Raw genomic sequence first — 15967 nt, forward strand, 5'->3', positions numbered from 1 at the left:
GGCATCGACAAAACCCTAACCACACCTTTATATCTGCAGTCAGAAGGCATGTTAGAGAGGGTTAAGGAAACCAACCTTAATAACCTCTTATTAGTGATTAACTTAGTGTCCAAGTTAACCACTAACAAGAGGTTAACTTGGTCTACTCGAAGTTAACTCGTGTCATATCGGTCAACATGAGAGCTACAGGGCATTGATTTAATGAAGGTGACAAGGTATGGTTGTGGAATCGGAATCGATGACTCTCTCCTAAACTACAGTCACATTAGGATGGTCCTTACATAGCCTTTCATTATGACAGGTTAGGCCCTTACTACGGCCATAGTATGTAGTCCCCACAGTGTATAGCCATGGTCTTATTTGTTTCTAAATTGGTAAGTTTATGCTCTTAGTTACTTTAAACTTGGCATTATTGCGTCAGTTTATATTGTTTCAAACTCTTTCATATATCATAAAAATACTTTCAAGACACTGCATGAAATTACAGCAATAATTAAATTTAATCAGCTTAAACGAATCGCAAGAATATTTTAATTTCTTATGACCTATCACAAGTACTTAACAGCATGTCTAAGGCAACTATCAGAACAAGTGAAAAGCAGCTATTCTTTCCTCACATAAAACCTATGAACTAGAGCTCCTCCCATTTGCAAAAAATAATATTATACTTGAACAGTACATGGTTTGACTGCTGGGTAAAAATATACTTGAAAAGATTAGTGCTTAAAATTTAGACAGGTAACCTAGTCTAGTGATGGTCCCTCTAGTCCCGTGTTTCCCAATGTGGGGCCCACGCCCCACAAGGGGGCAATGTGACTGTTAAGGGGGGCAATTTGAAAATGGACTCATCCAGAGTTTAAGGGGACAAAGGATGTTCTAAATATGTTTCATAAAGTCAATTTTTTTTTTAATTTCCTTTTTTATTCCCCAAAATAAAGAAAAATGTAAGTGACGTATATGTAAAAACGTTTTTAAATTGCGGTGCATTTAAAATATTTTATAAAGAATTCTCGCTGTAGGCATGGACATTTAAATGCTTTTAAAGGCATTTGAATAACTGACACATTATGCTTTCCAGACGTTTCTCGAACATTTCAGCCAACGAATTTATTTTATTTTTTACTGTAGGAATGGCAACCGGTATATTAGTCTTTACTTAAATGGAAGCTTTGTTTATATTGATCTTATATTTATTTCTTTCAGCCCTTAGTGAAATGAGGGGTGCAAGCAAAAAAAAAAGTTTGTCAGTATTTGAAGGCATATTTAAAATTTGGTTTCATACCTGGTCCATTAAACGGTCAACTTTTGTCCTTTTATGCCAATAATGCCTGACCAACGAATCAATAAAACTAGGTCGTCTTGAGGCACATTTGAAGGCGAAACATAATGCTGATAATAATTCAGATTTGAATTATTTTCACACTTAAAGGTAAATTTTTGAAAAAAGAGTAATATTAAAGTCTCTATTTACTGCTCATAATGCAACTGTTAATCGTGCTCTTGAGGCTATTTATCAAATTTCATTACTCATCGCTTAACTTGGGAAAAGCCATAATATAGGGGAGAATTGAATCAATATCAGCATTTAAAACTGTTCTAGAAAAAGATGACAAAGACGTTAAAGCTATGATACTAAATAACAATACTGTTTGCAGAAGAAAGATTACATGAGGACATTGAAATACAACTTGTTGAAAAGCTGAAAATAAGAAAATTTTCGGTGCAAATGGATGAACCAACTTTGAGAGACAGTGAGGCCGTACTTGTAACTTATGTAAGATATATTCATAAAGGAGATTTTGCCGAAAAAATTTTCTTCTGTAAATCATTAGAAAGCACCACTCCCTCCAAAGATATTTAAAGTAAGCTAAAAAATTACTTAGATATAAAAAAATATAATACATCTTGTACTGCAGATGGTGCTCCTAATATGATGATTGAAAAATAAAATAAAGCACGGAGTAAGAAAAAGGGTTGCTTAAAATTGATAAGAGATGAGAATCCAGAAATGCTTCTTGTGCATTGTGTTATTCATAGAGAAAAACTGCTAGCTAAAAGCAATTCGCCTGTTCTAAATGAAGTACTAAATTCAGTTATAAAGTGTAGTATGATAAAGTGTATAATAGTGCTATAGTATATTATGAAGTGTATAATAGTGCTATATGTATAACAGTGTAATAGTGCTTAGGTGGGGCAGAGCACAAAAAAGGTTGGGAAACACTGCTCTAGTCTGTCTAGATCAGTGTTTCCCAACCTTTTTTGTGCTATGTCCCACGTAATCCTCTCTAAAAGTTTTAAGCTCCCCCTAGCATATACATAATTTTTAATATTTAAAAATTGAAATTTTCACAAAAGAAACTTGAATGATAGCTTTTAGGAAGAAATGACTATGAAATTTTGTGAGCAAACACAGTAAGTGAACTTTCAAAACATGGAGGACTGAAATTCAAGAAAAAACTCATTTTAGTGAAAGTTTTTTATTTTAAGTATTAGTAATTTTTATTATTTAAATTTAACGAGCTTCTTGCGCTTGATACTTGCTGCAAAGAAATTTTTTGTCAGATTCCAATTTAGATAACTTGAGTCTCAAAGTCTCCCGGTTTCATTATATCCAACCGATTTCTTTCTTTCTTTCTTTTTTTTTTTTAGCAGCAAATAATTTATGGCATTAATCTGCATTCAGCAAAATATGAAGCTGGAAACGGTAACAATAGTTCTCTTTCAAATTTTGTTGCATTTGGATATCTGATTCTGGTTTCCTCACAAAGCTATGTCATCGCTCCTTTTACATTAAATAAAGTTTTAATTAACTCATCATTTTTCATTTCTACGAGTTCTTCTTTTAACTGCATATTTGAAATATCAGCCAAATCCACTAGCATTGGCTGCATCATCCAAGTTGGAAAATCAATTTGTTTTAAGTTACAAAATCTTTTAAATCAGCCGATAAAATTTTCAGATTATCGACAATAACAAGTATAGTGGTATCAATAACAAGTATAGCGGTAGTCACGTCACATTTTTGGAGCCAATGAGACTTTTCAAAATTTTTGTGGTAAATAGTATATGCCTGACATAATTCAATAAAAGATAATGAAACCACATATCTTCCTTTTGCATCATAAGTTTTATTTGCTCCTGGAAGATGTTTATTTAATATATTTAATTTTTCAAAGATATCGGCTAAATAACTCACAATTGCCTTGTTATCATCTGTTAACATATTTTTCATTTCAGGTGTTTGTCGCTTAAAAAATAACTAAGAGTATCAAATAGTTCCATAAATCTTTCCAAGCAGTTCCCTTTCGACAGCCTTCTTACTTCAGTGTGAAGTACAAGTCTCATATAGTCTTTTGTTCTTCATAAAATAACTTGAAAAGACGTTCACATTTGGTCCTAGCTTTAATGGCATTGATACACTTTATAACTGAATTTAGTACTTCATTTAGAACAGGCGAATTGTTTTTAGCTACCAGGTTTTCTCTATGAATAACACAATGCACAAGAAGCATTTCTGGATTCTCATCTTTTATCAATTTTAAATAACCCTTTTTCTTATTCCGTGCTTTATTTTATTTTTCAACCATCATATTAGGAGCACCAGTACAAGTGCAGTACAAGATGTATTATATTTTTATTGGTATATTTTTTATATCTAAGTAATTTTTTAGCTTACTATAAATATGTTTGGAGGTAGTGGTGCTTTCTAATGATTTACAGAACATTTCTTCGGCAAAATCCCCTTTATGAATATATCTTACACAAGTTACAAGTACGGCTTCACTGTCTCTCAAAGTTGGTTCATCCATTTGTGCCGAAAATTTTCTTGTTTTCAGCTTTTCAACAAGTTGTATTTCAATATCCTCATTTAATCTTTCTTCTGCAAATAGTATTGTTATTTAGTGGCATAGCTTTAACGTCTTTGTCATCTTTTTCTAGAACAGTTTTAAATGCTGATATTGATGGTTTGATTCAATTCTCCCCTATATAACGTCTTTTCCCAAGTTAAGCAATGAGTAATGAAATTTGATAAATAGCCTCAAGAGCACGATTAACAGTTGCATTATCAGCAGTAAATAGAGACTTTAATACAGTCAAAAGTCGTTAATCTGGACTCGTCGGGACTTCGGCGATTCCGGATTATCGATTTTTCCGGATTATAGATCATCAGTTTAAATCTGGTAAGATGGCATGCAGAAATTACAAAATTAAAAATATGAAACCGTAATTTATGAAATAAAAAACAATTATGATCTAAAGGGTATCAAAATTTACAAAAAGAAAAAGCTTAATATTTATTTGTTTATTTTATTAAACATTTCCTTCAATGTAAGTTGCTTCGTTTCATGTGATAATACTTTCTCTTTAATTCTATTAAACAGACATAATTTCTTGTTTAGTTACAAAGTTCCGCTGTTCAAGTCCTGTAATTGCTGTGTTGAGAATACCGACTAATTTGTCAATCGAAATGTTTTCGTTTTCAATAACCTCTGGGTCACTTTCTTCACTATCGGAAGCGAATTATAATGACGAGGAACTTGATTTAAATCATATCAAAGACAGAATGAAATACTACACTTAGTATGGAATTATAAACCAAATAAAATAAAAACATCTGCCCTGAAGATAAGGATAGTGCTGACAGATCAACTTCCAATCCGCCGCGTGAAATTGATAAACAGATTTCGGATCTCAAAACATACTTTCGCTTTGTAGATACAAATTACATATTAGTAAATATATATCGGAAATTCTATTTGACATAATCTTTCTAATCTATCATAATCTAATAATTACGTTTCTGCCCCCCCCCCTCTGCCGCAGAGCAGCGTGAAATTGATAAACAGATTTCGGATTTCAAAACACACTTTCGCTTTGTAATAAATATATATCGGAAATTCTATTTGACATAATCGAAAGTTCAAGCTTACTTTTATAAAATTGCTCTAACAGTCTGCAAAAAATAATAAGCCGGATCCAATTCGAAGATTAAGGAACAACGCAATCGGCAACATTAACTGAATTAGATAACTTTAGCTTAGCGTATAACTCCGTTACAATTTAAACGCGCATGCGCACAAACATATTCGCAGCCGTAAGGGTCTTACGCGCTCTCGTAAACGCCTGTGCGCATGCGTGAACGCGACGCATGCGCAGAAAGTTTGTAGCTTTGAGGTCCGGATTATAGATCACTCCGGATTATGGGTGTCCGAATTAACGACTTTTGACTGTATTACTCTTTTTTCAAAAATTTTTCTTAAAGTGTGAAAATAATTCAAATCTGAATTAATATCAGTATTATCTTTCGCCTTCAAATGTGCCTTAAGACAACCTAGTTTCATTGATTTGTTGGTCAGGCATTATTGGCATAAAAAGACAAAAGTTGACTGTTTATGGACCGGGTATGAAACCAAATTTTAAATATGCCTCCGAATACCGACGAACGTTTTTTCTTGCTTTCACCCCTCATTTCACTAAGGGCTGAGAGAAATAAATATAAGATCAATATAAACAAAGCTGAAAGCAGCTACTGTTGCCATTCAAGGAAAGAATAATATACCAGTTTCCATTCCAATAATAAAAAATAAAGTAAATTTGTTGGCTGAAATTTGCGAAAAACGTCTGGAAAGCATAATGTGTCAGTTATTCAAATGCCTTCAAAAGCATTTAAATGTCCATGTCTACAGAGAATTCTTTATGAAATATTTAAAATGCACTGCAATTTAAAAACTTTTTTACGTGTACATCACTCACATTTTTATCTTTATTTTGGGGAATATAAATGAAATTTTGAGAAATTTTGACTTCATGAAGAAACATATTTAGAATGCCCTTTGTCCCCTTAAACTCTGGACGAGTCCATTTTTGAATTGCCCCCTTGTGGGGCCCACGCCCCACAAGGGGGCAATTGAAAAATGGAAGCACAGGTCTAGATTGTCCCTCTTGTCTACTGATGGTATGCCATTATTTGGCACGGATTCTAGACAGAAAGTTAGAATCCACAACGGCAGATTTTATGCCATTTTGGGCAGTTCTTGAATACACTTCTACCATGTTTTACAAATTATTTCTTTAAATAATAATTATGCGGCAAATTTTTTTAATAAATTACAATACTGATTTACATATCTTGAATTTTCAATTATTATCTCTCCCAAGAAGGCATTTTCTATATTTTCAAAGTGAAGATTTTAATTATTTATGCTGGGAGAAAATGATAAATTGCTAGATATGGATATGGTACATGAATTCATCACTACTGATATAAACCAAGAATCATAAAGTTAATAATTCTACAAAACACACAAAAAAATTGGTACTATTCGGTTTCGAGGGCCATAAACAATCGCCAAACTATTGTTGATGCCAATGCTGCCAAAAATAATTGCGGCAAGAAAGGAAGTATAATAGTAAATAACTATTTAAGTTTGATGTTTTAATTTAGATGAAAGGTTAATTTTATATAATACTTTTTTATTATTATAATTTATATGAAAAAGGCTAAACATGACTGAATGGAAGCATAAGAGTAAACAACTATTTCAGATCATTATTATAATTTATATAAAAATTGCTAAACATAACTCAATGGATGTCTGCATCACTATTTCACTACCGATTTATCGGTAAAGCATAATTTCATCTGTTGGTTGTTCAAACATAATTTACTATAATGAATGATGCCTTTTCTTTGAAAATATTCTCGGTAAAGTGCAGAATCGCTCTCTTATTTGTTTGCCGCTTTATACAAGGGTAAAAATAATTGGATTTTTTTCAATTTTCTTTTACTTTTTTAGTGAAAATAGGTCGATGTGTACGTAGATAAAGTCAAGGGTGTGCGCAGTGCCATTTTTGGGCAATTCTGGGATGTTTCTTTAAGTGAAAATAGATCGATATGCACATGGATACCAAGTATGTGCAATTCTTAAAATCGTGTCAAGCAGTTGGTGATTCTGCACTTTACCCAAAATTCTATCGCCGAGTTTTCGTCGTGGGCAATTCCCAAATTGTTAAATCCATAGGATATCAAAAAAGGATTTAAAAATTAAACTAGTATTTCAATGGCATCTTAAAAATATATAGAACTATATAAACTTACGCAATCTGAAATGAGCGCGTACGCTAGATTTGGCACGCTGTTAAATGGGCACATTTGCGCGTACATTTTTGCTGCAATTTTTTTACGGCCCTCGAAACCGAATAGTACGAAAAATTAAATACATTAAATTTATTACAAATTGTAAACTAACAATGTTTTGTATAGAACTTTAGTTAGATTTTCAGACATGAAATTTTGAAACTTACTTTATTTTGCAAAAGCAGCTATATGATTTTAAAAAAATTTTATTTATCAATAAGAAGTGAGGTCACATGTGGTAACTTATCTCATTTTTTACTTCCAAACTCCAGGAAATACTTTTGCATTCTACTAACATATAAATACATTTTTTTTTTAACTTTTACATAATCAGAAGTTTTGAACAGCCAATATTTAATATTTCAAAAATTAAGTACTACTATTTGAAATAATTCAGTCTAATTAAATACATGATAAACTAATTTCTTTTTATACACTCATGTCCATAAATTAAGGATAATGCAAAATCAGGCAAAGGAAGAGTTAGAAGCAAAACAAATCGGACTTATTTGTAAAGCTTATTTATTAAACAAAAGGTAAAGAGCAAAAAAAGATGCTATATGTTTGATATTATTAAAAAAATTAGCGATTTTTTCTCCCTGGAGCAAATTACAAAAAAAAACCTATTTACAAAAAACCAATATTACATGGTTGGTATGATTGTTAATACATTGTATGTCTCCCAGATGATGCAATACAGTCCGTACAACGCCTAGGCATGCTGAGTATCAAATTATCGATCTGATCTTGGGGGATATTACACCACTCAAAAAGCAATGCTCTCCGAAGTTCCGGTAAACATGTAGGAGGAGGTTGACGGGCTGCAACTCATCGGCCAAGCATATCCCACACGTGCTTATCGGTGAGAATGCTTGCCAGTCCATACGGGTTATATCCTCCGATTGAAGGCATTCGCTTACAATGTTTGCACGGTGAGGACGGGCGTAGTCATCTATAAACACAAATTGTGAGCCCATGGCGCCCCGAAACAAACGTACATGTTGTTTCAGAATGACGTCCCGATAGATTTGGCTTGTCATGGTTCCAATTTGAACATGCAGGTCAGTTCTGGAACCCAGAATAATTCCACCCCAAACGAGCACTCCTGCACCACCGTAACGGTGTCATTCAATGATACTTTCTTGGTGGTAACGGGTACCTGGAACTCTCCATATGAAAGTCCAGCAAGAATCAGACTGCAAGCTAAACCTGGACTCGTTGCAAAACATCACACAAGCCCACTTTTGCGGTGTCCACAATGCATGCTCTCTACTCCAGGCTAACCGCAGGCAACAGTGAGTTGCAGTAAGTGGAATGCATCTGACAGGTCTATGAGCATATAGACCAATCTGCCCTAAGCGTCTGTACATGGTCTGCCTTGAAATTGCCGTACCAATGGCTGAAGAGACAGGTCTGAGGCTGTGTCCGCCTGTTTCTTTTGGCAGTAACTGCCAAATACCAGTCTTCATTCGGCGTTGTAACTCTGGGGCGACCTGTGCTGTAAGGTCTACTACATTACCATCATCTTGGAATTGTTGCCAAAGCCTGGAGATGACACTCTGGGCAATTCCAAGTTCGTCTGATACTTCCGGTTGGGTACGCCCACATTCCAGACGGCCGATTATTCCACCATGTAAAAAATGCGTCCTTTGTGTCATAACTATTCAGTTATTGCACTGAAATGCTTATAAAGTGCCTGCGAACAATTTTACTTCTTTGCCTGTATTTCTTATATATCACTCTCTTACACTCTCGTCATTGTGACGTACCATTGGTGTCATCTGGTTACTTCCTGAAATTTGCATACGAGTCTTGAAGATGTGTGTAGTAATTTTACAGGTGATATATTTATTTTAGAGTTCGATTTCCGCGTGACTCCGAATTATCCTTAATTTATGGACATGAGTGTATTTCAACATTACCTCTCTTTGGCAAATGTTTTCAGAATATTTTTCCTATTAGTGGCAGAAACTTTCTTAAATTCCAAGATGACAAAAATCAAGTGGGATCCCTTTAAAGAGGTTATCACATATGGCAACAGTCCCTACTATATGGGACTTTTCTGAGAAACAAGATTCTGGTAGCACTGGTTTAAACGGGAGGATTCCTAGAAAAAACAGCCCCGCTGGAAGTGAAGTCCTGCCTAGCTACGGAAACGATGTTGCGGCTATGTGGGATTTTTTCAAACTTCACCAAAATGTCTCGACTGGAGCTCTGTCCTGGGTGCAGACCAACCAATCAGACAAAAGTTCTGCTTCCGAAGGATCACGTGAACCCAATCTGAGCGATAATGGATTACTGTTTGGCGTTCAAGTCTTTATAGTAAGTGAAAATGGTAACCTAGCTACGTGGGTTTCCTGGAAATGTAAGGGTTCTGAGAATTACCCCTTTCAACATCAAGTCCTGCATAGCCGAAACATAAAGTAACTGGGCCCTAAGGCTTTCATAATACAAGGCTAACTTCTGATCTCTACAAATGAAATAAATCTTCAAATCTTAACAATGTTAACCATTCCAATAGGAATCATTTACTATGGGTGTTACAATAATTCAGTACCTACTAAGCACTGCCCATCAGTTGTGTTGTGCTGGTATCAGAGCTTGCGGCAAGTGGACTTTGAAGTTTGACTCCAGACTTTGAAGAAGTAACGAAGTCTGAAGGTCTCCCACTCCTCTTACTCCCCACCAACCTCTCAAATGAACTTGCCTTCTCCAGTATTTGAGCCCAGGCCCATCGGAGTATGGCAATCTGCATCACTAACCACTATATCACCTGGCAAAAGAGGCACTGAAAGTATAATTTAGGTTTAACAAAATTTTGGGAATGTAAGGCAAAAGTACATAATGTCAGTCATTTATGTACATTGTGCACTGTTTTTTCTTCCCCTCCCATATGACAGACATACGCTAAAATGATAAATTATCAGAAACATCTGTGATTCAAGAAAAAAATTTCTGAGTATTTAATTAAGTTGTCTGCAGATGAATTAGTAACTGTTGCATAAAGAATAGGAGACAGAAATCTTTGCAGTCTGCAAAGCAGTATGACAGAATCATTATATGCAAAGCAGAAACTTGATCTGCAAAGCTGTAGTTCGAAAAGAGAAAATGAAGCTACTGTCTCCACAGATGCATAGATGCACAAACTTTTTAAGCCGGCCAACCAGTATAGTGGTTTGAATCGCTGACTGCTGTGGCGAGGGGCCTGGGTTCGAATCCCAGGGAAGGCATGGATGCTTGTAAATGTATATTGTCCATGAAACATGGGGCATTCTAAATATGTGGCGAGCTAAAAGTCCTCTCAACAGGTTAGTGGTAGGGAAAGAGGGCTGAATTGAGCTAAATTACACTGTCACCTGTAAGGCACTCCTGTTGCCAATGGCAGGCGTAAACTCGCACTCCTTGCCACGAGGAATTTTGTGAGCTTCGGCTGACAAATGAGCATTGGCAACAACAACAAACTTTTTAAGAGAAATAACATTTACTAAGCAACAAAAATTGTTCTTAATGGTTCCAGAGAAATGCACATGCAAGAAAACCTTCCATCTATTACATAAAATACGACCATTAGATAACCTGTTAAGCATAACAAAAGGCACTTAAATGAACAAAAACACATTTTTGTTTATTTGTGTAATTTTAGAACTTTAAGTAATATGAGATTAACTGAATGGTCTAAATACAATAGAGAATTAATTACACTTGATTTTAACAAAAGAATAAAATTCTTGGCTAAAGTGCACAATTGCCCACTTATTTGGCGTTTTTTACAAGAGTAAGAAGAAGGATTTTTGTCTATTTTCTTTGACTTTTTAAGTGAAAATAGGTCGATGTGTACATGGATGAAGTCAAGGTAGTGCACAATACCATTTTTGTGCAATTCTGGGATGTTTTTTTAAGTGAAAATAGGTTGATGTGCACAAGGATACAGAGTGTGTGCAATTCTTAAAAATGCACCAAGCAGTGGGCAATTCTGCACTTTCCCCAAATTCTTTACAGAAAACGCCCAACTTGTAACGTACAAATTTCAGATGTAGCCAAATCATTATGCAGTGGCCTTTTAATATGAAATTTCAAAACTGAAAAATAAGATATTTTACATTTTTGTTCAAATAGAAGACAGAGTTAAATTTAATTTTAGAGCAAGTTTTATTCACTTTTATTTATAGAATATACGGTACTATTCCATTTTGAGTACCGTAAAAAATTTGCAGCAAAAACGTATGCGCAAAAGTGCCAAATCTAGCAAACGTGCCCATTTAACAGCGCGCCAAATCTAACGTACATGCTGATTTCAGATTGCATAAGTTTATATATATAGCTCTATATTTCTTAACACTCTCAGTGTTAAGGCCAGAAAATTCCATACAGAAGGTTGACTTCCACATTCATTATACATGAAAATTTCTGCTAACTTTTAATGTATCTGATTTCAGTTTGGATGTATATTGGAAGAAAAGGAATCAAGGTACAAAATGAAAGAGTCATTTTTTAATTAAAATCAAGAAAATATCATTTATTCATGACATTTTGAGGAACTTTGAAATTTCAAGGCTAAACCTGTAACGTTCAAAGTGTTAAGACGCCATTGAAATACAGTCAAAAATCGTTAAGCCGGACTCGTTGGGACTTCAGTGATTCCGGATTATCGATTTTTCCGGATTATAGATCATCAGTTTAAATCTGGTAAGATGGCATGCAGAAATTATAAAATTAAAAATATGAAACGTAATTTATGAAATAAAGAACAATTATGATCTAAAGGGTATCAAAATTTACAAAAAAGAAAGCTTAATATTTATTTTTTTACTTTATTAAACATTTCTTTCAATGTAAGTTGTTTAAGTTGCATCATTTTATGTGATAATACTTTCTCTTTAATTCTATAAACAGACATAATTTCTTGTTCAGTTACAAAGTTCCGCTGTTCAAGTCCTATAATTGCTGTGTCGAGAATACCGACTAATTTGTGAATTGAAATTTTTTTTGTTTCCAATAACCTCTATGTAACTTTCTTCACTATCGGAAGCGAATTATAATGACGAGGAATTTGATTTAAATCATACCAAAGACGGAGTACATCGAGATGCAATACAACATTTAGTAAGGAATTATAAGCCAAATAAAATAAAAACATCTGCCCTGAAGATAAGGATAGTGCTGACAGATCAACTTCCAATTCATTGCGCCCCCACCGCGGCGTTCCTCCCTGCAGAGCAGCGTGAAATTGATAAACAGATTTTGGAATGGTTAGAGAAACGAAGGATATGCTTTTATCCATTTTTTGCAGCAATTCCACTTTTTGTTTAATGGACTTCGAAACATACTTTCGCTTTGTAGATCCTTTACATATTAGTAAATATATATATGAAATTCTATTTGACATAATCGAAAGTTCAAGCTTACTTTTATAAAATTGCTCTAACAGTCTGCAAAAAATAATAAGTCGGATCCAATTCGAAGATTAAGGAACAACGCAATCTGCAAAATTAACTGAATTAGTTCATTTTAGCTTAGCTTATACCGTCTGTTATACATTAAATGAGCATGCGTAAAGGTATTATGCACATGCGAACACACATATTCACAGCCGTAAAGGTCCATGCGCAGAAAGTTCGTAGCTTTGAAGTCCGGATTATGGGTGTCCGAATTAACGACTTATAGCCTGTACTAGTTTAATTTTTAAATCCTTTTGTGATAACCTTTGGATTTAACAATTTGGGAATTGCCCATGATGAAAAGTCTGCAACAGAATTTTGGGAATGCACCCACTGTGCAGAATCACCCACTGCTTGACGCATTTTTAAAATATCACATACTCGGTATCCAGGTACACATCAACCTACTTTTTTACTTTAAAAAAAATCCCAGAATTGCATAAAAATGGCACTGCGCACACCCTTGACTTTATCTATTTAAACATTAACCTATTTTCACTTAAAAAGTAAAAGAAAATTGACAAAAATCCAATTGTTTTTACGCTTATAAAAAGCAGCAAACAAATAAGTGGGCGATTCTGCACATTACCGAGAATTTTTTCAAAGAAAAGGCATCATTCATTATAGAAAATTATGCTTGAACAACCTATGAGATGAAATTATGCTTTAGCAAACTCGGTAGCAAAATAGCGATTCAGGCATCCATTCAGTTATGTTTAGCAATTTTTATATAAATTATAATAATGATCTGAAATAGTTATTTACTCTTATGCTTCCATTCAGTCATGTTTAGGCTTTTTTATATAAATTATAATAATAAAAAAGTATTATATGAAATTAACTTTTCATCTACATTAAAGTCTTAAGATACTCATTTACTATTATACTTCCTTTCTTGCATTAGGGTAGCCGCAATTATTTTTGGCAGCACTGGCATCAACAATAGTTTGGAAATTTTTTACGGCCCTCAAAACCGAATATACTAATTATCTATTAATCTTCTTAGACATGATTATATGAGCATGAAGTGAATCTTCCTTAAATCAAGTATAAAATCTCTTTAAAGAAACTTCTATTGACACAAAGATAGCATTTCTCAGTACTCATTTAATTTTTGTCTCATGGCACCTAAGTTCCAATTACAAACGAAGCAGAAGCCAGGCTTTTTGCCATCTAGTCCAATTTTACAAGCTCCTAAATTCTACTGCCCTAGGTGGTTTCAATGGCACAGATAGAGCATAAAATTGAGAAAAAACAGTTACTATAGATACAGCTTTCAAAGATATCACTAGGAAATTTTGACACTGACATGCTTTTGTTGCATTCAAAGACATCACCACAAGATTTTAACTTCTTGCTATACCTTTTTTAATCTGACAAAAAAAACTTAATTATGATCAAGGTGATATTAATAAGCCAGAATTCCTTGTTAAGAGAGAAGTGCTTCAGAGTTTTATTTTTGTTATTTTGTTATTTGTTTATTTTGTTTATTTAAACTGGAAGGGGGAGAAGATGGTCTTTTTAAATGTTTTTGCAAATTTATTCTAAAATTGATCTTCAGAACAAAATTCATAGCATTGTAATACATACTATAGCGAACTTTCATTATAATTACTTTAGTGCTACTAGTTGCGAGAAAAGTTTTCTGAATCAAAATAATTTAAGGAGCATTTAAGAATTTTAAATGTTCATTTTGCATTTAAAACATCTTCCAATGCTGTCTACATTACAGCCAATGGAGCATTCAGGCAGACTTCTACGATGTTATCAATGATTCCACGACCAAAAAAAAAATTCAAAATACTATTTAAAATGTTGAAACCAAACTTTTTCTTCAAAAATATACATAGAGTTTAAATTTGTTTCCCTATACATCATTTTGACTTTTTTTTTTTTTTTTTTATTTGTTTCTGAATCAAGAGGAGAGACAATTCAGAGATCGCTCCAGGTAACAAAATTAGGAACTGCACCAGCCAAAGCTCTACCCATGCCACTGGTCTTTTAAAATTCTAAAATTTTTGTTCCCCTAAATTCTGCAATCCAGTGCAGCCACTTCAGCTCTAGCACTGGCCCTGATAACAGGTAACAAAGCTGTTTACTTACGAGTTGGCTTAGTTATTCCAAGAAGTCCTGCATTTCCAAGTTTCTGGAAAACTTGCTTTGCTGGGTATTTATGGGCTTTTTCCCATTCGTCGACGAAAGGATTAATATCTTTTTCGATAATCTAAAAATGAAAATGTAAAGATTAATAAATTTTATGCAGAACTTACTTCCCCCCCCCCAATGAAACAAATTAACATATTGCACTTATTTTTTTCTCTTCCTTCTTTCTTACCTTGTTGACAGTCTTCCTCATTTCATCGTGTTCTCGCGTAAACAAATTTAAAGAAGTCAATGAACGGTATCGAGAAGTCAGATGAAAACATTTTACATCTGAGCTACAAAATAATTTAAAAACGGTACTCGAGATTTTGAACATGATGAACTACATGCAAAATCGTGGTGTTTAATTAAACCTATGTTATATTGTACCGAATGACCAAAATAATGTTTACAAGATCAGGAAAGATAGTACACGCTAAAGCGAAAGATTTCGCAAATCTATGGAGTAAACGATAAGGACATAATGGTTCACTCTTTGCATTCATTTGTGACACAATTCATATGATCGATCTACTTTCAGTAAAACTAACGTGTATCACAACATTTATGATACCCTAAGCTACTCATCCTAATAAAATAATACTGATCACTGTCATTTTCTTTAAAGGGTCATAGAAGTAGAAATAGATCACATTGTTTTCCTTGAACAACTTCCGGTTACAACAGGAAGTTTATAGTATGATTTGTTGAAAATATAAGAACAGAACTAATTTTCTGCTGTTTTGAAATTTCTTATGTATTTTGGGCAAATTCACAGCATTCAAATAACTTGTGTGAAATCAGGCTTTCAGATAAACTTGAATTTTATACATCATTATGCAATATTGATCTCTTCATGAATGGCAATATTCTTTTGTTACGGCAAATCGGGTTGTGTGGGTATTGTAATAATATGGAAATTAACCCAGTTTTAATGAAGAAAGAGAAATTTCGTTTGTATCATCGCATGTTCCAGTTTATTTTTTCATTCCCATAAATACAATGAAATAAAAAAAGTGCTCCCAAGCAACGTCGGAGATAAAAATTCCATGGAAAATTTACACCCCCTTATGAATATCGAAACATCAGACAAACTTCATGTATATAGGATTATGTAACAAACAATTTGTGCTTGGATCAAGTTTCAAGGTTCATCTTATGAGTCATACAGACAAGAAAAGTTATATTTGCGGGGTATGTAATAGGTCATTTGCTGATAATTCTACATTAAGGAAACACATACCAATTC

At 33.8% G+C, this 15967-nt stretch overlaps 1 protein-coding gene across 2 annotated transcripts in view; it reads right to left on the bottom strand.

Moving 5' to 3' along the window:
* The window catches only part of LOC118192456 (putative acyl-CoA dehydrogenase 6), an 89179-nt gene extending 73787 nt beyond the window's left edge, over positions 1 to 15392 (bottom strand). Inside the window, exons 1-2 of one of the 2 annotated variants that reach the window (XM_035363432.2) lie at positions 14912 to 15392; positions 14680 to 14800 (exon numbers count right to left, since the gene is read on the bottom strand). In XM_035363432.2, the coding sequence (XP_035219323.1) occupies positions 14680 to 14800; positions 14912 to 15055 (265 nt within the window). In that variant the 5' untranslated portion in view covers positions 15056 to 15392. The remainder of the gene's footprint in view (positions 1 to 14679; positions 14801 to 14911) is intronic. The other variant, XM_035363431.2, reaches the window with a different exon arrangement.
* Positions 15393 to 15967: the final 575 nt, after the last annotated feature.

This window comes from Stegodyphus dumicola, chromosome 1 (genome assembly GCF_044657685.1).
Source record: "Stegodyphus dumicola isolate Sdum_Otavi_A_Nest chromosome 1, ASM4465768v1".
Taxonomy (NCBI): Eukaryota; Metazoa; Arthropoda; class Arachnida; order Araneae; family Eresidae; genus Stegodyphus; species Stegodyphus dumicola.